Source organism: Lepidochelys olivacea (genome assembly GCF_965140295.1).
Source record: "Lepidochelys olivacea isolate rLepOli2 genome assembly, chromosome: 11".
In the NCBI taxonomy this organism is placed as follows: domain Eukaryota; kingdom Metazoa; phylum Chordata; order Testudines; family Cheloniidae; genus Lepidochelys; species Lepidochelys olivacea.
In genome coordinates, this window is record NC_140421.1 from 38,781,256 (window position 1) to 38,805,354 (window position 24,099).

Here is a 24,099-nt window from a genome sequence, read left to right on the forward strand (position 1 = left end):
CTAAAAGTCAAGTAGAGTTGGACCTTGCAAAGGGAATTAAAACCAATAGTAAAAGGTTCTATAGTCATATAAATAGGAAGAAAACAAAGAAAGAAGAAGTGGGACCGCTAAAAACTGAGGATGGAGTGGAGGTCAAGGATAATCTAGGCATGGCCCAATATCTAAACAAATACTTTGCCTCAGTCTTTAATAAGACTAAAGAGGATCTTAGGGATAATGGTAGCATGATAAATGGGAATGAGGATATGGAGGTAGACATCACCATATCTGAGGTAGAAGCGAAACTCAAACAGCTTAATGGGGCTAAATCGGGGGGCCCAGATAATCTTCATCCAAGAATATTAAAAGAATTGGCACAAGAAATTGCAAGCCCATTAGCAAGAATTTTTAATGAATCTGTAAATTCAGGGGTTGTACCATATGATTGGAGAATTGCTAACATAGTTCCTATTTTTAAGAAAGGGAAAAAAAGTGATCCAAGTAATTATAGGCCTGTTAGTTTGACATCTGTAGTATGCAAGGTCTTGGAAAAAATTTTGAAGGAGAAGGTAGTTAAGGACATTGAAGTCAATGGTAAATGGGACAAAATACAACATGGTTTTACAAAAGGTAGATCGTGCCAAACCAACCTGATTTCCTTCTTTGAGAGAGTAACAGATTTTTTAGATAAAGGAAACGCAGTGGATCTAATTTATTTAGATTTTAGTAAGGCGTTTGATACTGTGCCACATGGGGAATTATTAGTTAAATTGGATAAGATGGGCATCAATAGGAAAATTGAAAGGTGGATAGGGAATTGGTTAAAGGGGAGACTACAACGGGTCCTACTGAAAGGTGAACTGTCAAGTTGGAGGGAGGTTACCAGTGGAGTTCCTCAAGGATCAGTTTTGGGACCAATCTTATTTAATCTTTTTATTACTGACCTGGGCACAAAAAGTGGGAGTGTGCTAATAAAGTTTGCAGATGATACAAAGCTGGGAGGTATTACCCTACAGGAGGATCTGGATGACCTTGTAAACTGGAGTAATAGGAATAGGATGAAATTTAATAGTGAGAAGTGTAAGGTCATGCATTTAGGGATTAATAACAAGAATTTTAGTTATAAGCTAGGGACGCATCAACTAGAAGTAACGGAGGAGGAAAAGGACCTTGGAGTATTGGTTGATCATAGGATGACTATGAGCTGCCAATGTGATATGGCTGTGAAAAAAGCTAATGTCGTCTTGGGATGCATCAGGAGAGGTATTTCCAGTAGGGATAAGGAGGTTTTAGTACCGTTATATAAGGCACTGGTGAGACCTCACCTGGAATACTGTGTGCAGTTCTGGTCTCCCATGTTTAAGAAGGATGAATTCAAACTGGAACAGGTACAGAGAAGGGCTACTAGGATGATCCGAGGAATGGAAAACTTGTCTTATGAAAGGAGACTCAGGGAGCTTGGCTTATTTAGCCTAACTAAAAGAAGGTTGAGGGGAGATATGATTGCTCTCTATAAATATATCAGAGGGATAAATACCAGAGAGGGAGAGGAATTATTTAAACTCAATACCAATGTGGACACAAGAACAAATGGATATAAACTGGCCACTAGGAAATTTAGATTAGAAATTAGACGAAGGTTTCTAACCATCAGAGGAGTGAAGTTTTGGAATAGCCTTCCGAGGGAAGTAGTGGGGGCAAAAGATCTATCTTGCTTTAAGATTAAACTCGATAAGTTTATGGAGGAGATGGTATGATGGGATAACATGGTTTTGGTAATTAAATATTCATGGTAAATAGGCCCAATGGCCTGTGATGGGTTTTTAGATGGGGTAAGATCCAAGTTACCCGGGAAAGAATTTTCTGTAGTATCTGGCTGATGAATCTTGCCCATATGCTCAGGGTTTAGCTGATCGCCATATTTGGGGTCGGGAAGGAATTTTCCTCCAGGGCAGATTGGAAGGCCCTGGAGGTTTTTCGCCTTCCTCTGTAGCATGGGGCACGGGTCACTTGCTGGAGGATTCTCTGCTCCTTGAGGTCTTCAAACTACAATTTGAGGACTTCAATAGCACAGATATAGGTGTGAGGTCTTTTTTAGGAGTGGTGGGTGAAATTCTGTGGCCTGCATTGTGCAGGAGGTCAGACTAGATGATCATAATGGTCCCTTCTGACCTAAATATCTATGAATCTATGAAAAAGACAGAGTCTGTTCTCAAAGCAATTCACCCAGAGAGATACTCAAAGCAATACTCTGTAACAACAGAAGCAGCACCCAGAGATTCCCTGCCTTTTTGTTGTATTAACAATTGTGATTAAAATAGAGATAGAGGATGTATGTGGATGGATGCTTGGTGTGGATAATAACTGAATGATCAGGGAGGTGCCAGCCTAAGAATCAGTGTCCATTGGCTGAAGAAGGCGTCAAGTGGAAATAACCAGAGGACCCCCTGGAGGGCAGACTGGAATCCACCCAACAGCCTCAAGAATGGGAGAACCAAAGAACAAGATAAAATCTAGCAGTACGGAGCTGTCACAGGAATGTGCTATCTGCTGATTGATTCAGCAACAGCATGACGAAGCAATTCCCATAGACTGGCATAGGAAGAAATTCCTATAAAAATGGACTCTAGAAAGTGAGAACTTTGGGGTCTGATTCTGCAAACCAACTCCCAGGAGCATCAGATGAGCATCTGAAAAGGCCCTGCTCCCTCCTCATGTCCAGGCCACCTGGCCAGTGGCTTGGCATGAGCAACTCTAAGTCTGGTAACGATGATAACAACCTTGCAGAATCTGTGTGTGTGTGTGTGTGTGTGTGTTTGTATGAATGAATGTGTGAATAAATGTGAGATTGAATGGAATGTTATAGCTATAACTAACTGCTTACTATGATTCTTTCTGTATTCACAATAAATGTGGTATTTTGCCTTTTTCCCTTTTATAAGATCCTGCAGGTTTTTAATTTATTGGTATAACATTTTAACGGTTATAAAGCTTTAACTTCTTGAATCTCAAAATCTACTGTCATTAAATAATTATTGTTTGACCCCATGTGATGGGCTCTCAACCCCAGACAGGACTGGAAGCTGTTAAGGTGGCCAGGTAGGCCTATTAGCTCACAGACTCAAACTTTCAGGATGCACCTGAAGAAAGAGCCAGGGAGCAGGGAAGTGATTGCAAGCAGGTCCAGCTGTGTACGAATAAGCGGGGCCTATAAAGCCAAGAAGCTGGTAACAGACAGGGGCAGCTGCTGGGAAAAGGCAGTCACTCCCTGGGAAGAGGGAGGAGGTTTTGGAGGCAGTACACTCAGGGAAAGGAGGGGAGCCAGAGTGATAGGAAGCAGTCCAGGGAATGAGCAGTGAGGGCTGAGAGAGGAAAGCCGAGAACTGCTGGGCTGAATGTCACTGAACTGGAACCCAGAGTAGAGGGTGTGTCTGGGTTCCCCCACCCACCACTGGGGAAGTGGCACAAGCAGGGTAGTGAATGGAAAGACTGCCTGAGTCACTGTGAGAATGGAAGGATTGTACCCGGCAGGGGGAACGTTGAGTGACCTAGCTGGAGGACTGAGTCACTAAGAGGATGCTGCTGTTCCTGGATGAGAGAGGAGCTGCGGACCTGAGAGAGAGGTGCAGCGATACAAAGGGGTGTTGACCTCAAGAGCTAATCCCCAGAGTGACTAGGAGGAGGTGCCAGACAAGTGGTGAGTAGAGCACCCTGTGACATCCCTTCCCCCAATAATTTCCCACAACTGTGAAAATGTAAGTCAATAAAAAATTAAAGTAAAAATAAACATTAATATTATCTATCAAAACTATAAAAAATAAATCAAATTCTGCCAAGCCTAACTCTGACACTGGCAGTAGTAAATATGCAGTGCAAATTAGCATATGTTCATTGTAGCAGGAAAATCCCTGATCAGTTCACTTACACTGCATGGATTGGCGTTTCTTGCAACGGCAGAGTTATAAATAGAGGACAAGGTGGGTGAGGTAATCTCTTTTATTGGACCAACTTCTGTTGGTGAGAGACAAGCTTTTGAGCTTAAACCGTGTTCTTCTTCAGGTAATTTATTTTCTGTGTAAGCTTAAAAGCTCGTCTCTCACTCCAACAGAAGTTGGTCCAATAAAAGATATTACCTCACCCACCTTGCCATGCTTATACACTGTCTTTAGTCAAAAGAGCTATAATACATTTAACATTAGCTAGTACTAGCTTCTAAATGAAATGAAATGAAAAGAACCAACAATCAATCAAAGCTTCCATAAGATGAATGTTAAAAGCATTTATTTTTCTGTGTGTGGCTTCAATGGGATATTGATCATTTCATTACCATGCATGTCAAAATAGCTTATTCTCGTGTTGCCACTTCTGAGAACAACAGTTTATTTCTTCTGGTACTTCAAAAATGCTAAATCTGTGGCCTTGGAAAAAGACTACATACTTTGCTTAGCGTCTGACTTTTCTCACTGGTGTGTTCTCTTCAGTTATTCATCTAGCAATGAAAAGAAATCACCAGGTCACAAATACAGGAACTGCTCCTGAAGGCTGCAGAGCAGACAAAGTTTCCATTTAATGGGAGTCTTTGCTAGTGTTAGCAAAAATTGCAGGAGTGGGTCCAAAAAAAGAAAATTGTGGACAGACCAGCTTAAAGAAAATACATTATTGCGACCTTTCCATTTCTGCATGATAAGAATGAAAGTAAATAAAATAACATGGCTCTATATATGCATAGAGCCCTGCAAATCCATGGATATTTGCTTTTTATCTGCAGATATCCATGGATCATTTTTACCCTATTGTTTTAGGGTAACATTATATACTTTCATATCTTTTAAAAATTTAAATTAAAATCATAAGTTATTTAGAAAAAAGGAACAAGATGGGTACATGACTGAATCGTTTGCAATTGTCTTTTTAATTTACCATGCAGAATAATTTGTCATGTAATTTCGGCAAATAATTCTCAAACATTTCCAATATTCAAAATTAGGTTATGTTGGTTAGTTTTGGTCACATGGTATGATTCTTTTCCTGGATTGCATGAGCAGAACTCTTAGAATCAGAATTCCAATATAACTGTTCAGCTATTAATTCAAAAGGCACTTTCCACAAATATCCTTCAATATATTCTTAACATTTATCATTTTTCTTTCCATTGCTACCAGTAAAATTAATCACTAAAATATTATAGAAAACATACACAAAACAGACAAGAACTCCACTGGATGAGGAAACTACTCTCACCAAAGTCTCACGAACTTCCTAGTTCAGAAACCAGTCTCTATTCTCATCCCGTTTAACCTGTCAGCCACTGTTGGCTTCCATGACCCTATTCTCCCCTGGTTCTCCTCCTATCTCTTTAACTGTGCCATCAGTGTGATCTTCAGAGGATCCTCATCATCATTCCTCCAGCTTTCTGTGGTGGTCCCACAGGGCTCTGCCCTTGATCTCCTCCCCTCTCCCTCTACACTTTATCTCTGGGTAATCTCATCTGCAGACAAATTCAGCTACCATCTCTATGCTGACAACCCACAGATTTCTCTATTCCAGACCAGTCTCCTGTCCAAACTAAAATCTTAGCGTGTCTCTCTGACATCTCCTTGTGGATGTCTAGCCACCAGCTCAAGCTCAACATGGCTAAAACAGAGCTCCAAGCCATTCCCCAACTCTCCCAACCACTTGCTTTCTCAATTGCTGAACACAACACCACCACCCTGCCTGTCGCCCAGAGCTGTAACCTAAGCTTCAACTCAGAACTCTGTCTAGGTCCTCACATCCAGGCTATGTCTAAATCTTGCTGATTCTTTCTGCAAAACATCACTAAGATACAATCATTTCTACCCATCCAAGCAGCTAAAACTCTCATCCAGGCACTCATCATCTCACATCTCAATTACTGCCCATCCTTCTCTCTGGCCTTGACAAACTAATCTTACCTCACTTACATCCATTCAGAATGCTGCTGCAAAGGTCATTCTCCTAGCCTGTTGCTTTGACCATGTCACCCTTCTCTGAGTCCCTCCACTGGAGCCCCTTTCTCTATGACATTAAACATAAGCTGCTTGCATTAATTTTCAAGCTCCTTTATGGTCTATCCCCACCCTACTTGTCATCCCTCATTCACTATCAAGATGTTGACTGTCCCCTCCAATCAGCCCATGGTGTCAGCCTCCATCACCCACCGGTTAAATTCCCTAAAAGCCCCTTTGTGCTTTCTGCCATGCTGGCCCTTGTGCTTGGGAGGATCACCCCATAAACATGTGCAAAATTACCACATTCTCCTCCTTCAAAACCCTCCTTTGCTGTGATACCTACAAAACACCTGACTGCTGGTGTGCTGAGACCTCTGCCTATCGTGCTGACCAATACTGTCTCATTGTTTCCTTGTATTCCCCCATCAAGCTGTCTGTACCCATCTCTTGTTTTTTATCTTATGCTTAGATTGTGTGCCTCTTGGGGCAGGGACCATTTTGTTCTGTGTTTGTACAGCACCTAGCACAATGAGGTCCTGGTCCATGACTGAGGGATCCAGGTGCTATGTTAACACTAATATTAAATGAACAATCCAAGCAAATTCATTTTTAAATGCAAGGAAATGGTCACGGTGAATTCTTTTCATTATCTGCCCCACTCTAGAATCCAGGAGTCAGGGGAAAGACACTTTTGCCCCATCCTCTCCTCAAACCAAGTGGTCTTGCAAGCAGGTGCACAGGGCTGCAGCACCACTGAAGTTTGGCCATGAAGGCTGCTTCACCATGACAGAGAGGCAGCTGGGCCAAACCCAAATGGCAATGCCACTCCACACACCAGGTCACAATGTTCAGAGCAGGGAGCAGGACCCAGCCTCATGGGACACTGTTGCTGCAGGGTACACTGACTCTCTAACCCTTCCTCCCCCCTGTGGTAATTTTTTGGAAGGATGGGAGGGGCTCATTTTCAGATTTTGCCGCACGTCCCCAAAAAGCTCTGTGGCCCTGCTAGAATCAAATCAAAGAACCTCTGAAACCAACGTAGCTGCCTACGCTAACAGTGAAGTTTTGGCTCATTTCGGAGTGCACAGGTGACATATATAATACCCAGCAATGGATCATATAACAAACATGAATAAGGAACAAACATTAATCAAGCTCATCCAACCTTCTAATGATCAAGACAGAGCCGCTGTTTATGACAACTGACTTGTGAAACCGATGTAACCAGTCTTTTCCTGGTTCAGCACTACTTCCTTAAGTAAGCACACACAGAGAACATATCTTCCCTAAACAGAGACAGAAAAACAAGGCAGTGACTACCTTCAAGAGACCATATCTCCCCTAAATCAGTTGTGAGTAAAATTTTTCATGTAAGCATTTTATTTATTTGGCTCTAACCTTAGACATAGAGGGGAAGAAAAGGAAACGCTTTTCTGAATCTGATTCATTTAGAGTTACTGATAAATGTTTCCAGTTCGGTGATACTTTGCCTTTTACAATTGCCAGGGAAATACTTTCATCTGGTTTTGAAATTTTGAACAACAGGGTACTTTTGTCTCTCCCTCTCAAATGAGCTCACTGAGAGGCAGGGACTTAATCTATTTGCTATGTGTGGCCGCGAGGGCCGGCGGGAAGATACCAGCAAAAGGAGGACGCTCAGGCCCAAGAATAGTAAACTATTCTTTATTGAAGGAAGGAAGAACTTGCGCCCCAATCTGCACGGGGAGCCCCTAGGACGCACGGAGCGGCTGCCAGGGACTCTGGCCGTTCGGGACAGCTGACCAGACAGGACTCCGCTGGGGGGCGTCCTCTGCGGCGCTATATTCTCTGCTCTTATCTCAGGGTTACCTGGGGTCAACAGCTGGTTACATTCTTACATGTATTATTTATGCTTATTACATAAACTGACTCGTTTACAGGCAAAAATGCTGAGCTATGCTACAATAGCTTTTGGCAGGGTCTGTCAAAGTTCATTGAAACTGCATGCATCCTCTGCTTACATCCAGTCACGTACTCAGTCCACCACTTAGCTCCTCACCAATCTTCCGCAACCTTGCCCCTACACTATGCTTCTGAAAAAAGTTTGTTCTCAGTTTGAATTAGAAGTATTAACACAAGATTGCCACAAATGCAAGATTCTTGAAGTGTGGCTGTGCACAGAAAGTGCTTCAAAGCTCCTGCTGATTCAGGTATAGTGCCATGAAAATGTGTGTCTTCACTTTTTTCTTGGTGTTCACAGGAAACTTGCTAGAGATATTTAGTATTCACTTTGTCCAACACAGGTTTTACCCTCTACTTTTTTTGAGGTTTTACTGTTCAAAAGCAGAAGTGGCATGTCTGTCCTGTAAGATGCCACTACATAGTTACAATATTTTTCCTTCATCGGTGCATGATTTTGGAGAAGGAAATGAAATACCCCAAGCAGAACTGAAGAAAGTAAATTGACCATTAAGAAAAAGTATGTAATTTGTAACTTTGCCAGTTAGAAGAGAGGAGTTGCCTTTCTGAAAGGTGTTCTTTGCTGATAAGAATCAATTTTCATTTCATTTAATGAAATGAAATTTCTTATTTGTGTGGGGAATAAGTTGAACTGCTAGGTACAGTAGCTATAATACAATGGCTAAATCTGTGTGCTCCTGTCTCCTTCTTGTGGCTGGCTGCCTGCATATAATGTATGTGTCTACTATCACCATCAGCCAGTGGAGTTACTCCTTCAGATCAAGGGGGGGAGGTCTGTGGTTTTGGTCCATAAACATCATAACCTCTATCACAACTGATGACCTTGGTAGGGAGCTCATTACATAAAGCCAGCTTACTTTCTTGTGGTCTCACTCATAGAACTTCACTATACAGAGAAATGTAATTGTACTGACTACAGCTGTTTGAAAATTTGGAATTTTCCTTTCACAGGACATTTTTATAATTCAAAATTACTTTCCATTCCAAACTGGAGCCAAAAGTCAAAATGTCAATTTTTCACAAAAAATGAAGAATTCTGAAAAGTTTCAAATTGGAAATGTCAAAACAGAAAAATTAGGACATTTTCAATCGAAATGAAATGATTTGACATAAAATTATTCTTTCAACTCAATGCTTCAAAAGAAAAAAATTTCATTCCAAAATCTTGATTTCAAAGAAAGCAAAATGATTAGATTGAATTTCAGTCTAAAGGGTTGTTTACACTGTACACTCCTCATGTCAGGGAGCAGAGTACAGAAGCTGCAAACTCCTCCCAGCACAGGCATAAATAGCAGTGTAGATGATGAGACACTGCTTAGGTGAGAAGAGACACACTAGAACCTTAGGGCATGTCTACACTGCAATTAAACACCTGCAGCTGGTCTGTGGGACCTCACCAGGTCCCAAAGCCCAGCTCCAGCCTGAACCTTAACATCTATACCTCAATTAAACAGCCCCGCAGCCTGATCCCCCCCAGAGCAGTGGTTCTTAACCTGGGGTGCACACGCCCCTGGGGGGTGCAAGACGCCCTTTCTGGGGGGTGTGAGACATGCCAGATTTTTTTAGATGGTAAATCATCGAAAACACAAATTAAGCCCAGGCACATAAGTACAACAAACAGTTGTTTCAGAAAATGAAGGAATGACCATCGCAACTCAAGTGACAAAGCATTTGCAACAGTTGAGTGACTCTTTCCAAGGATATTTTTCTACTGTAGATCTTGATGTAGAAAAGAAGTGGATACTGGATCCATTTCTTTTTAACCTGGATTCCATCAACAATAGTGATTTGATGAAAGATCTCATTGAATTACGAGCCAATGGCCGAATCCAAATGGAGTTTGCGAAATGAAGCTTGGAAACTTCTGGTGTCCTCAACTAGCACCGTTTCCACAACTGATGAAGACAGCACTGGAGATCCTTGTGCCATTTGTGACTACCTACTTGTGTGAGGGTTTTCATCACCCTTACACATCAAAACAAAGGCCAGAAACCGCCTAAATGAGAGTGAAGACATGTGTGTGGCTATTTCAAAAAGTTCCTCATTTCTCGAACATCATTGAACAAAAGCAACAGCAGAAGAGTTGGTAAACTTAAAGTGTGTAATTTTTCATGTATTCTTAATTTTACTGTGAAATTAAAATAAATACTGTACATACTTGATCACAAGCCAGTTTGTTTATAAGCTGAGCCCCCCCAAGATGGATAAGGAAAAATGGAAAATTTTTATGACCCAGTCATAAGCTGACCCTATAATTCAGCAGTCAGCAAACTTTGGCAACCGGGCCATCAGGATAAGCCGCTGGCAGGCCGAGATGGTTTGTTTACCTCTAACGTCCACAGGCACAGAGGTAAACCTAAGTAAACAAAGTGTCCCGGCATGCCAGAACTGGTGGGGAAATTTTGGAGGAAGGAAAAGCTGGGGTCAGGGGAGTAACCCCTGTGACCAACTCCAACATGACCCCACCCCTAGCCCGAGACCCCCACACTTTCCCCATCCCACCTTAGCTGGGGCGGGCCAGGGGAGGATGTCTCTGGCCTAGCCAGAGCTGCTCTGGCAGGCTAGGCAGCGTAGTCACAGCCTGCTCCGGCAGGCGGGGCCAGAGCATGCTCTGGTGGGTGGGGTCGGGCGGCGCAGTCGCAGCCTGCCAGCCCCGGAGCTGCAGCTGCTTCGAGGCTGGGGGAAGAGCAGCGTGGCCAGAAGCGGAGAGCCTCTGGCCCCGCCTCTTCCCTCCTGGCTCTTCTGGCTGTGCTGCCTCTCCTTGCCCCCTCTGTTGGGGGGTGGGGCTGCATCCCACCTCTCCCGCTCTCTATACCCGTTCATAAGCCGACCCCCTTCTCTTGTGCTTCCCTTTTTTACTAAAAAAAAATTCAGCTTACAAACGAGTATATATGGTATATAATTCTATCTCTTTCAGTCTATAGTTATGATATATCTAGGTTTAAAGAACTGACCTACTTCAACCATTTTTGATAAGGGGTGCGAGAACATATTTTGAGAACCAAAGGGGTACAGGCTGCAGTAAAGCTTAAGAACCACTGCCCTTGAGAGTCAGCTGACACAGGCCAGCCAGGGGGTGTTTAATTGTGGTGTAGACACACCCTTAGATTGTGTATCCTCTGTGGCTCTCTACACACCCAAGCAGTGCCTCACCCATCTGCACTATGATAAACCGAATTATTTTTCCAAAGAAGCTGATTAAAGGTCACAGAGAAAAGCAACATTCTTTTGTGTATACATAAGTTTACGTACTAGAACTCCTTGTTCTAATGTACAAACAAAATATACTTAACCACACTGGGATCAAGCATTTGTTTATCTAGTTCAGTGACCTCTCCCCACAACTGAAGTCACAGGGGACAGCAAAGTTAAGCAACACAAATTAGTATATGTATGTATCCTGTTCTGCAACACTTATGTGCAACACCTTGCAATGCAAGAGGCTGCACCCACTTCCATCAAAGATATTTACAAGAAGACAAGCATAACATGTAACACAGGCCACTCTAGCTATAGGCAAATGAGGAAACAGCCTAGGGCAGCAGATTTCTGGGCAGCTCTCTAGGGTGGCAGATTTGGTCCAGCCGACCCTCCATCATAACAGAGAATTAGCTGGGCCAAATCTGAGTGGCATTGCAACCCAGGGTGCCCCGTCACAACACCACTCACTTACATTTGCCCTGGCTACTCTTCTGTCATGATGGAGGCGGAACCAGGCCAAATCTACTGCCCTAGGAGGGAGCAAGCACACTGAAGTTTTACCTAGGGCAGCAGATTGTCTTGAGCAGCCTCTGACAAGCAGCCACATTAGCTAGGAAATCAGGCAAAAGATATATGGGTCCTTGTGTTTTAGGGCATAAAGTGATTACATGTGGGGATAAGAAAGGAACACCCCTCCCTCCCACAATACAATACAGGAACATCCCTCCCTCCCACAATACAGAACAACAGGTTAAATGCATGTGCTTTGCTTTTGCACTGTTTGGTTGTTTTTGTCTTCTTCCAGATGGAGAATTTGGCCAGAGTGAATGTAGCAGCAATGACTGCCTGCAGCAGTGAGATAGCAGTGTCTATATGCAGTGTATAAAAATACTAAGTTACCTTCTCTCTGTTTAGCAGGTCTCCCAGATTATTTCATTGTCTTGTTTTCTGTGTCATGGCCCTAGATGAGGAGGCACAACCAATTGTTTTTCACTCAAGTTTTGACTGTAATGAATGCTGGTATGTCCATTGTTAATTATTTATTATTTGCTCATTATTCTTATTATTGCAGTCGATCCCAAAATGTGGTAGACTCTTACCAAACACAAAAGGCAACACAGGGTTGAATGGTCAGATTCACTTCTAAAGGAGCAGGGATGCAAATTGCACCCTCCTGAACTCATGGGACGAATGTACTAGAGGAGAAATTTACTCCCTGAGGGGGACAAGTGCCACCATCCTCCTCTGGGACTCTGTCTGGGAAAGACAGTCTTAGATTCCAGTTGGGAGGAGCTCTGCTAGTGGACTGTCCCCCAGAAATGCATAATCCCAGTAATCAGCATATTTGTGATTATAATCTATTTTTACCTGTATTACCATAGCACCTAGGAGCTGTAGTCCTGGATCAGGACCCCATTGTGCGATGTGCTGTGCTGGTCTGCTCCCTTCCACGATGGCCCTACCCACATTTTTGGGGTGCTGCAAAGAGGAAGGTTGGGGGTGGCTTGTGCAGCTGGACCCCTGCTCCTCATAGACCTTGCACTGCCAGTTGCTTTATTGTGCTAGTACAAATCAAGGAGTGAGTGCAGCCCAGTCTTGTCAGTCTCCTTCTATACAGCCTTCATTTTTGCTGCCCTGCTCTAAACTCTTTACATCTCAACTATGTCTCCTTTGGAGCTGAGGCTCTGAAAAGGGGATGCAGTGTTCAAGGGTCCTTTTATTCTGTAAAATCCCATCATAAAATTTTTGCCATGTTAGCTTTTGTCCTCATTTTAATCAAGCAATAATCCTATAGGTGCAGAACACTGAGGAAGTCACTTCAAGGAGCTGTGTCCTCTCCTGTTTAAATGAACTCAGAACAAAAGTGGGGGAAAGCCTCCCTTCATTGGTTCTTTCTGTTTCAGGAGAAAAGGGACCAGAAGTCTTTAGTGAAAATGTTTTTCCACATCCTCATCTTTCTGGCCGTCTTCTATTTGTGGTGGAGATGGAAGGCACAAGATGGGCAGAAGATTAGAGATCTCACAGACAAATATATATTCATCACTGGATGTGACTCGGGATTTGGAAATCTGGCAGCAAGGACTTTTGATAAGAAAGGATTTCGAGTTCTTGCCAGTTGTCTGACTGAAGCGGGAGCAGTGGAGCTAAAAGCAGCAACCTCAGAGCAGCTCCAAACAGTGTTGCTGGATGTGACAGATCCAGACAATGTTAGGAAGGTGGCTGAGTGGATTAAAGCTGAAGTGGGGTCAGCAGGTGAGTGACAGAAGATCTGGATTATTTCCTATGTAGCCCCTCCCTAAGGTGTGGCTCATACCTCCTCCTTTATGCTGGCTTCTCCCCTCTCCTGAGCTCTCTTTAGTGATGCTGGTGTCTCCACCCAAGATGACTCCTTGCTGTGCCTGTGACACAAGGTTGCTGTCCCTGGAGAACATTAATACTACCATTGCTAGCAAGAAGTATAAAACCCAGCACATGCAAAACAATTAAATACATCAACATAAACCCCAGTAAAGAAATGACACATCCAAAAATAACAATATAACAGCAGTGACCTTTACTGGGAGCAGGACTATAGGTTCTGGGGAAGGAAAAGGTTAGGGTTAACTAATAAGTACTAAAACATGAATAAATCAACCAATTCCCCACCTCTCAACATGCACAACACCTTCCAGCCCACAGCTGGCACATCGCAGGTAGGTGATATGGTGGGGGTGAGTTTGGAGATGAGTGTTGTAGCACTGTTGGCCAACTAAAATAAAAACAAAATGGTCCTCTTACAGTGTCTTTACCCTTAGGTGGGCAAAGTCTTGTCATGGCTCTCTGGTTGGGAGTCCAATGGAGGTCTTGGTGGGTTGGATCTCTATCACTGTGGACACTGGTCTCTGCAGAGCTGGAACTGCCTGACCCATGCACTAGATTCCACAGCAATTCAAAGATTCTCCTTTGTAGGGAGGGGAAGTTAATCAAAGATCCCCTGAGTTGGTCTGCTTCTCGCTCCGCTCCCAAACTCAAAACTGAAACAAAAACTGGTCCCTTTGTCTCTGAGTCAGGACAAAGCCCCATCGAGGGGCTGAGCAGCCCCGGCTCATCACTGGCCCAGTAAACTGCTTGTCCATATCACCTCATCCACAAACCACCCTATTGACCTCAGCAAGGGTTTCTAAACCATTCTATCTCCACCCCTGGCTCCAAGCATGCTTGGAAATGGTGTCAGAGGGCTCTGGTAGCCGTTATTATTATAGTCCAGAGGGTAGGAATCCCGGGAAGCTCAGTCGAGAGCTCTAGGAGCTGAGCAAACTCCAATGAGAGGTTACACTTACGTGAATTGCAACTGTTTAAGAGGCATGGATAAAAACTGCAAAATAGATCCCTCGGGATATTTGTTTGAAATTTGTATTTGGCTGTGTTGTCTCTTTTATATCGCTTTCCACAAATATTCTAATGGATGACTTCACTGGAAGGAATCTTTATGGATTCAGTTAATTTTAGGTGAATATTGGAGAACATTGTTGGAAAGTAGACAAATATTCACAATGGAAACTGAATTTTATTGACTTTGATGGGACTGTTTATGTGTTTCAAGCTGAGCACATCCTTAAGTGCATTGCTGGATCAGTGCCAGAGTGATCAGCACTTTGCAGAACGAAGTCCCCTGTTAGAGAGCAAAGCAGCTGAGAAAAAAGATGACTACAGGGCATAGGCACCAACTTCCCTGCTTTCCACTGGGTGCTCGACCCCCCCCACTCTGCCCCTGGCCCTGCCCCCCCACTCCACCCCTTCAATGTGGCCCCGCCCCTGCCCAACCCCCATTCCAACCCCTTCCCCAAACTCCTCATCCCAACTCTGCCACCTCCCTGCCCCTATTCCAACCCCTTCCCCAAATGCCCACCCCGGCCCTGCCTCTTCCCCGACTCCTCCCCTGAGCACTCCACATTCCTGCTCTTCCCCCTCCCTCCCAGCACACCGCCAAACAGCTGTTTGGCAGCAGCTGGGGGGAAGTGCTGGGAGGTAGGCAGAGGAGCAGGGACGTGGCATGCTCAGCGAGGAGGAGGAGGTGGGGGGGGTGAGGGGAGCTTGGCGGCCAGTGGGTGCAGAGCACCCACTAATTTTTTCCCCATGGGTGCTCCAGCCCCGGAGCACCCACGGAGTCAGCATCTACACTAAAAGGGGGATATGAGTAAGGTCTATAAAATCATGAATGGTGCAGAGAAAGTGAATAGGGAAGAGTTGTTCACCCATTCACATTACACAAGAACCAGGAGTCCCCAATGAAATTAATAGGCAGCAGGTTTAAAACGAACAAAAGGAAGTACTTCTTCACACAGCACACAGTCAACCAGTAGAACTCTTTGCCAGGGGATGTTGTGAAGGCCAAAAGTATAACTGAGTTCAAAAACAGTTTAATGGAGAATAGTTCCATCAACATGGCTATTATTCAAAATGGTCAGGGATGCAACCCCCAAGTTCTGGGTATCCCTAAGCCTCTGACTGCCAGAAGGTGGGCATGAATGACAGGGAATGGATCACTCGATAATTGCCCTGTTCATTTCCTCTGAAGCATTTGACACTGGCAACTGTCAGAAGACAGGATTCAGAACTAGCTATATAGCATTGGTCTGAACCAGGGTGGCCATTCTTTTGCTCTTTAAGTATACCGTGAGAGCTATGTACAGAGTTAAAAGATTTTTAATATTGAATACTCTCAACAAACTGCTCATGAACAATAGACAGACTCATTATTATTTATAGAACTTTATTTAGTGGATCATTTTGAATATTAAATGCATTTTTTTGAAAATTGGGCTCTGAGTGCAGATCATTTTCAAATAGGAAAAGAGACAAAATTCATTGAACAAATTATTCATTTACATATTAATCACCTCAATCAGTTATTTATCCAGCCATAAAATATTTCCTATGCAATCCCATATTAACTATCCAGAGGCTACCTTCATAGGACCCAATTCTGATACTGTTACTCATGTTAATTGATTGATTGCTTTGATTTCAATGGGGCTACTGGTGGAATAAAAGCACTGCTCAGAGGTAAGATGAAACAGAATCTGGCCCGTTGAACCATGCAGCTTGGAACTTGCAACATGCAACTTCCAGACTAACCTCCCTCGCTCCCTTTTTAATTGCTTATAACTTGCTCAAACAAGTTGTTTTGCGGTTGAAATTTTCAACATTTGGTCTAAACCTAAAGGTGATTTTTGCTGTAATGTTGGAGGATTATCCGTTCAATTCTTTTTTGAGTTTTGTGATTATAAGAAAAATTCACTTTCCTATGTCAATGTCAACACTAATGATGGAAGAACAAAACTTCAGATTTATCTTGTTTGAAAGGCTTCACTGAAATGTAAAAAATCCAAGTTTGAAAATATCAGTTCAGGATTTTTAAAGTTATGAATCTTTAAAGCTGGCAGTTTTACACATGTGTAATAGAAGAATTTTTTGGACACATTTCCAAAGATAAGAGGGCAGAGAAACCTGAGCTCAGCTCTTGGAAACTCAGTCTAAGGGCAGCTGAGTTAAGAAAGCACTTAGCTTCCGAAGGCAAATAACTACAAATCTGTTATGCCAATGTTAATACCAACACCTTTGTTAAGTGGTCCTTCACCATACTACATTGCTGTGACTAAAGAGAAGCCAGGATATGGGAGCTCCTTTGGGGAATAAATATTTTCTGGATGGAGCACCCATACAAAAAAAGATGCCTAATACAGTCCTGCAATTCAACTTTAACTGCTCTGTTAATACAGAAAGAGATAGAAGAGAAGCCATGAGAAGAGAGTCTACAGAATGACTCTGAGATTATTGTAACTAGGAGATGCAAGCCTTCCACTGCAATCGTATATTGAGTGGAGGGAGACATGATATTGATTATTGTGCTCTTAGCTGTTTTCAAAAAGATTGACTTCAATTTTGGTTGCAAGTCTAGGTCTCTTATATTATCCAGACCATCTTACCCCACCCTGATATTCTGGATATTTTACTTTTAGCTGTGTCAAAAATATTATAGCTCTTTGTTTCTAACTCCTCACTGTCCCACTGACTTCCAAAGCCCCCAGACTTCCCACCCACCCACACACCTTCAAAGGTCATCAAAGGAAAATGTTAATACAGGTTGTGAAGTGGTTTGGAAAGAGTGGTGGTGAAATGCAAGCCTCAGGTAAAATGGTGAAGGCTGCAGGAGATATAGAGGTATCTTATGTATGAGTCCCTGCCCATCTTGTAATCCATCTGGCTCTCAGACAGTTCTTGATGAGTTCTCAGTCGGTTTGGCTCCTCTTTATATTACATAGAGGTGAATATTTGCTTCCTAAATCACTACTTTAATTTTTTGTTTGTTTCTGTGCAGGTCTGTGGGGGCTGGTCAACAATGCAGGGATTATGGGACCATCAGCGCCGACAGACTGGTTGAATATTGAGCACTTCAGAGCACCAATTGAAACTAATTTAATTGGCCTCATAAATGTTACATTACATTTGCTTCCCTTGGTAAAAAAGGCCAGAGGGAGACTAGTAAACATATCCAGCACTGGAGGTCGCCTGGCAGTCTGGGGGGGTGGCTATGTTCCTTCCAAGTTTGGGGTGGAAGGATTTAATGACAGTTTAAGGTACAGTAATGTTAATTTTGAGGAAATAATACATTTTTGATAATGCTGAGAGACTTGATAGTGAGTTAGTACCCAGCAGAGGGGTAACTAATGCTAGTTGGGGAATCTAAGAATTAAGAGGCCTTATTGGGTCTGATTCTCATTTACACAGAGTCTAGATGACTGCAGTATGCACTGCAATTGGCATAATTTAAAATGCAAGGTCACTTATAAAGTCCCAGAAGCGCTATCCTGAGGAAATACCTGCCAGATAGTCGTGTGTTATAGTTAAAATTATCCTAACAAAGTTGGGCTGTAACTATTGCTTTTTCCTCAAGCCTCTTCAACTGAGTACATGGGCTTTTCTCAGCCTTTTAACCCTAATTTTTTTGCAGGTAGGAGTTTTTTTCCTGGGGGAGGGTGTTTTTTGTGATTGTTTTTTAAACAGCGCACAGCAAGATATTCCAGAATGCTTGGACTAAGAGCAGAACTTCATGTAATAGACAGGCAGTCTTATGGATGGGTGAACCAACTCAGATAAAAAAAGCAATGACCCATATTTTAGTTTAAAACTACAACAAAAGGCAACTTTTGAAGTTTAAAGTGTGTGTGTGTGTGTATATATATATATATATATAGTCTTGTATGTACAGGCCCCTTTGTGTATCATTGCAAAGGACATCAAATAAATAAAAACAGTGGCTGCTTCCCTGAGCTGGCTACACACTGGCTCACCACTAGATAACACTTACTTACAGTTTGATCTTGGCCTTACCAATACGCACAATGAGCTACAGAGACAGGAAAAGAAAATTCGTGCAGATATAAATACATCAGCTATTAACAATGCTGTCTAAAATAGCAATGACATCATTAACTTGCTGTTTCTGCAGACGGGACATGAAAGCTTTTGGAGTTAAGGTTTCTTGCATTGAACCTGGGCTGTTCAAAACTGGACTATCCAATCGAAAAAAGGTCATCGAAGAAAGGGAGGCCATTTGGAATCAACTTCCTCCTGCCATTAGAAAACAATATGGAGAGGGGTATGTACAGAAAGGTGAGACGTTACTTGATTAGTTTGTATTGAAGGGACCATGGCATTTTCAGCTTCAGGATCCTTGGAAAATGGCCCAGACTTTTCTGATTTACAGTGAACCTCTTTCTTCTGAAATTGGATGTAAAAATGGAAGCTTAAAATGCTAGACGTCGTAAAATGACTATGCACAAAATAATCATTATTTTGTTCCTTCTGCCCCTTCCGATTTCATCTGAGTTTTGAATGGTCAGCTTGGCATGTGACCCTTAAACAAACAAATATGCATATGCACATACCTTTGACCCAAAGATGCAAGCAGAAAACAATGAGAGGGTAGGAGAGAGATGTGTGTGTCTTCCCCACTACTACCAGTTTTCGGCAATTCAAGGACAAACCTTCTTTGCTCCTATTAGATACTATGGTGATGGAACCCATGGAAAAAACCTAAGGCCACATTCTGGCAATAGGCTCTGCATAGACAGATCCCTGCACCTGCAGAAAGCTCACTGCAGGATCAGCTCCTCTGACAGAGAGATTATTGCTGAATCCAGCTTGAAATGGGATCTGCTTATCCGATAACCCTTGGAAATTCCCTATACCCTCCTCCCCTAGTGTCTTTCTCCACAGCTGCCTTTTGTATCTTCTCCCATCCCAGTGAGCCAGATTCACTGCTGGCATCAGCAGGTAGACTCCACTGAAGTCAATGAAGTTGCACCCATTTACACCAGCACTGAACCTGGCACCAGAAATGTCTATGTCCCCTTCAATTCTACTTCTGTCTCTTCCTTCTTCTGAGCAAACGACTGACTGACTTTCCACAGACGTCATGAGCCAGGCTTTGCCACCCTTGCTCAGTTTAAGTAGTACCCCACTCCACAAGTGAAATCAATAGGAATATTCAGGGAGCAAATTACTACTTAGCTTGAGTAAAAATGACCAGACTTGGCCCTTAATATGGACCGCTTTTCCTCCTTGTCTTGGGGAGAACAGCAACTGCCATTTGGCTCTGCCATGCCAGAACTGAAAATCAAAGTAACCATCACAAATGCACGCTGAGGAAATGGGATAGAATTAGCTGTCCTTTCCTTTAGGTCCTGCCACTGAAGTGAAGTCCTCCTTGATTTTTGCAGATGCAGCAAGGAAAGAAAAACTGGTTCAGAGGCTTCAGAACACAAACCTCTCACTGGTTGTGCAATGTATGGAGCATGCGCTAACGAGCATTAATCCTCGCTCACGTTACTCCCCGGGCTGGGATGCGAAGCTTCTTTGGATCCCCCTTTCCAGCATGCCTGCAGCACTACAGGACTTTGTACTCCTGAGAAACAAAGCAGAGCTTGCTGACCCCACTGCGGGGTGAATTCTCCTCCTTTATTTACACTTTCCCATTGAACGGGGGAGGGGGGGAGGCCCTGCTCTCTGAGTCAATGAGAACCGGCCCGTTCTTTTAGCCCTCTGCCTGCTGATCCAAACTGAGCCCGACACCTATTTTTTTTTATATTTCGAAAGGCTTTTAGAGTGCCTGTTTCTCAAATCTGTGATACATATTGTAGCCAGATTTTTAATCTTATGTATAAGCCAGGCCACATTTATCAAAGAATCAATAAAAAAGGAAATGTTGCAAAGAAGTGACCAATCCTTCATGTGTCATCCAGCTTTAAGCACATAAAGTGTTATAAAGTGGGCCAAAAATCACCAGCTACAAACCTTACAATATTTCGTGTTGGATTTTTCTTTAGTCTGAAAAATATGAATTAGAGAGGTCAAAATGACCAGTGATTTCGGGGGCTTACCTTGTGAAACCTAAAAGATGCCAGGTTTGCAGTCCGTGCTGAGCACCCACACTCAGATTGGGCACTTCCCAATCATAAAACACTACAAACATGAACGGTCTGTTACTCACTCAGGGGCTGAAAATGGGAATGAGAAATATTAACCTTGATCAGTGACAAGGATACTGGCAACCTGCAGGGCAATTTGGTCTCCGCTCTGAGTTTTTTGGGGGGGAGGGGTCTGTGATTTAATCTTCTGCTGGTTTTAATCCTAGGAATTTGAGGACTCTCATTCTGTAATCAGATTTAATTGGTACTTCTTAGCCTCACGTTTTGACCGGCACCCAAGATGTGACTAATCTTTCACTAGTCATGTGGGGCTCTCTGCTAGGACATCTGCTGGTGCTACCTACCCCAACGGGAGCAGGAAGGTGTGGAGTGAAAGTGAGACCCAGGCCTCCTTCAACATTAACCTCCACACCCATGCTAAAAATGTACCATTCATTCCTCTTTTCCCTTCTCCCGACAGTACTTAATCCATGACAGACCTTTACCTCTCACAGAGTAACTACTTAGTGTAATTTCCTCAATAGCCTCTTGTGAGGGACTTTAACAAAGTCATTTTGAAAGTCCAGATCAATTGTGTTGACCAGTTCTCCTTTATGCACTATTTAGTTGACTCCGCCAAAGAATTCTAGTAGACTAGAAAGACAATTTTCCTTCCCATATCATATCAGTTTGTAATTATTTTTTAGCTTATTAACCTGACACTGAAGTACGACTCACTGATCTGTTATTCCCACAATCACCACCTTTTTCACATTGACTACTTTTCAGTTATCTGATTTAGTGACTGATTTTAATGAACTTGAAGGTACTTTAATAATATTTTGTACTCCTATAACATCTTTCAAGCTACATCTCTCAAAGTGCTTTATAAACCTAGATTAATTAAGACCATAAAACCCCTTCAGGCAGGTAAATCCTTAAATGTCCATTTTACAGATCAGAAATCTGAGGCACAGAGAGATGACAGGACTTGCTCAGGTCATACCGCAAATAAAAGTAGCTCAGGGGTAGGGTTGCCAATTGTGGTTAGATGTTTTCCTGGAGATTTCATCATGTGATAATCTTTAATTCCTGGAGACTCCAGGTCAATCCTGGAGGGTTGGCAATCCTATTTGGTCCTGACTCCCACTTCCCTATTCTAGCCAACATACCACACTCCCTGTCATTATAACCATGGTGTACGAAACATACACCTTAAAAATGTTCTTGTGTCTAGCATGAAGAATGTTGGATTCTTCTTTGCGCCTGGGGATTTGTACATCTCATTTCCTTTCCCAATGCCAGCCTTCAAGCACTGTCATTTTTCCATGTATTTTCTCAGACCTAGAGATTCGATTACGAAATAAGCCTATGGAAGTGATGAGAAATGCCAGCTTTCAAGTACGGCGTTCTGTAGATGACAAGCTGTCTTGGGCCAGGCTTTACACTCTCTCAGAATGTCACAACCCGAGCTCACATTTTGCCTAAGTAATTTCCATTCTGTTGTGTTCTCTCATATCTTGTGTTCTGAGAGTGCTCAGGAGACTGACAAATTATCTCTGTCACAGGTGAAAAAGCTACCTGTGTGGAAGAGTGCCATTTAGTCACTGGTTTGGGGAAGATAAGCAGGACCTTTAAACCCCTCCAAAAAGTTTTCACACAGTTCAGAACCCAGGATTCTCAGCATAAACAGGGAGTACTTAGTCTCCCTTTAGATTTTTTTTTCTACTACACCTGTTTTCAGTCAGGGAAGGCCTGTGACATCTCAAAATAGGGATGCAACCTGACAGCAAAAAGACCTAGAGGAATGCTCCTCCAGGAATAACCTGGGACTTCTGATGGAGAATAGTGCAGTGGGGGGTCATTTTAACTATGTTTTGCATTATATGCTGAATATCCTGACAATGTTAAATCATATGTGACAGACATTTTGAATCTTTGGGCAGGTCCAGACTGCCAGGCATGTACTGGGGAGCCGTACATCAGTCGCCTTTATAGAGAGAGAGAGGTGGAGTCAGAAAGAAGCAGCAGGAGAGACAGACTATGACAAAGAGAAGAAGAAAAGGTACAATTGGAGAAAGAAATAAAAAGGGAGGAATGTCAATGAGGATTGTCCTGCAAAACAAGTGAAAATATCTCCTTTCCATCTACACCTAAAACAAAAACCATTAAAATAGTAACTCACATGAGTAAGGGCTCAGCATTGTAAGGGCTGCACAAACTAGCTCCTAATTATTTTAAATAAAAGTTTAAATTCAGTGAGATTCAGTGTAATTCCCACCTCGAGGAAAAAAATCCACCTCCACAATGCTGCATGCTAATACAGAATTTAAAATATAAATAAATAAATAAATAAAATAAAGCATTGACCCAAGTCTCCAGGGAAAGTCACAAATCCACATAGTGTCATGAATGGTGCAGTTTGATTCAGGAGTTCTAATTTAGATAAAAGACACGTATATGGTCATAGAGCCAGAGAGGTCTCTATTGGCTACGTCACATAGCAGGCATAGGAGGAGTAGGCATTTTCCTTTCCAGTTTAAATTTTCACTCAGTTAGGTTCAGAGCACTTTTCACAAGCAGCTATGCATTCATTTCAAAAGCCAGAGTTGTCCAGCCTATCCTGCCTGGGGCAGCTCTGCCTGTATGAGGGTAGAGAATATGTAGGTCTGAGGGTAAAAGAGGGAAGGACAACAAGGTACAGGTAGAAAACTCTTTTGCATCCAAATCCAAAATGTAGCGCACAAGGTTTTGTGGCACCCAGGCGGGCAGCGGGCAGCTTTGGGCCAGCTTATAACAGTTTGTTCGCTGTTGTACATCTGCATGGACGCTTTTCCCAGATGGGGGCTTGTAGCCCTCACGGATTCTAAGCTTTTTATTTAAAAAAAAAATTTGCTGTCGGCTCCTCAGAGACAGCGTTTATTCTAGGGATCAGAAATAGGCACTGTAGATCAGAAAAAAGAAATTGGCCCTAACCACGATCAAACACAAGAGTTTATTTTCCTCACCTTTTCTGTGCCCACAACTCCAATCAATGCAAACAGAAATTGTGCACATGTATAGGGGGAAAAAACCAAGATTAATTCCCAGAGGGCTTGATCCAACTCCTGTTAAAGTCAATGGAGGAACTGAAATCAATGGGAGTTGGATCGGGCCTCTAATGGGATAAATTCTATCTCCCTAATGAGTCTTGATAATCTCTGTGCTTTGGGAATTACTGTATTTAGGCCAGCAAAGCTTAGACAACCGAGGTGGGTTACACACGCATTTAGACTACACATAAGATTAATTCCTGGTAAGAGACTAAAATAGTCATCGGAATGTAAGTCATAATCAACAGTAGGAAGTTGTACCGGGCTTGTCGGCTATTGTACAGTGATCTCACCGTGCCACAGAGTACAGAATCTATGTTGAGACTTTCAGCAAGGTATCACTGTGCAGATCCTACTGAAAAGCCTTGTGAATTAAAATTTGCAACAACTTCTTCGCTCCAGCACTAGCTGTAATTGGCAAAGACTCTGTTCTCTTGGAATCGTATA

General features: G+C 42.8%; 1 protein-coding gene across 5 annotated transcripts; it reads left to right on the forward strand.

Annotated features, from left to right (window-relative positions):
* The first annotated feature begins 3,300 nt into the window (after positions 1-3,300).
* DHRS9 (dehydrogenase/reductase 9) lies at positions 3,301-20,326 on the forward strand. Of its 5 annotated transcripts, none has more exons than XM_084643578.1 (6): positions 7,230-7,300; positions 12,027-12,128; positions 13,013-13,361; positions 17,470-17,728; positions 18,601-18,764; positions 19,874-20,326. In XM_084643578.1, exons 2-6 carry the CDS (start codon positions 12,123-12,125, stop codon positions 20,098-20,100), a joined length of 1,005 nt encoding a protein of 334 aa, XP_084499704.1. In that variant the 5' UTR covers positions 7,230-7,300; positions 12,027-12,122; the 3' UTR covers positions 20,101-20,326. The 5 variants fall into 5 exon arrangements, with proteins under 5 accessions (XP_084499706.1, XP_084499707.1, XP_084499704.1 ...); XM_084643582.1 differs by having other exon boundaries at positions 18,601-18,750; positions 19,874-20,101; XM_084643579.1 differs by having other exon boundaries at positions 7,251-7,300; positions 12,024-12,128.
* Positions 20,327-24,099: the final 3,773 nt, after the last annotated feature.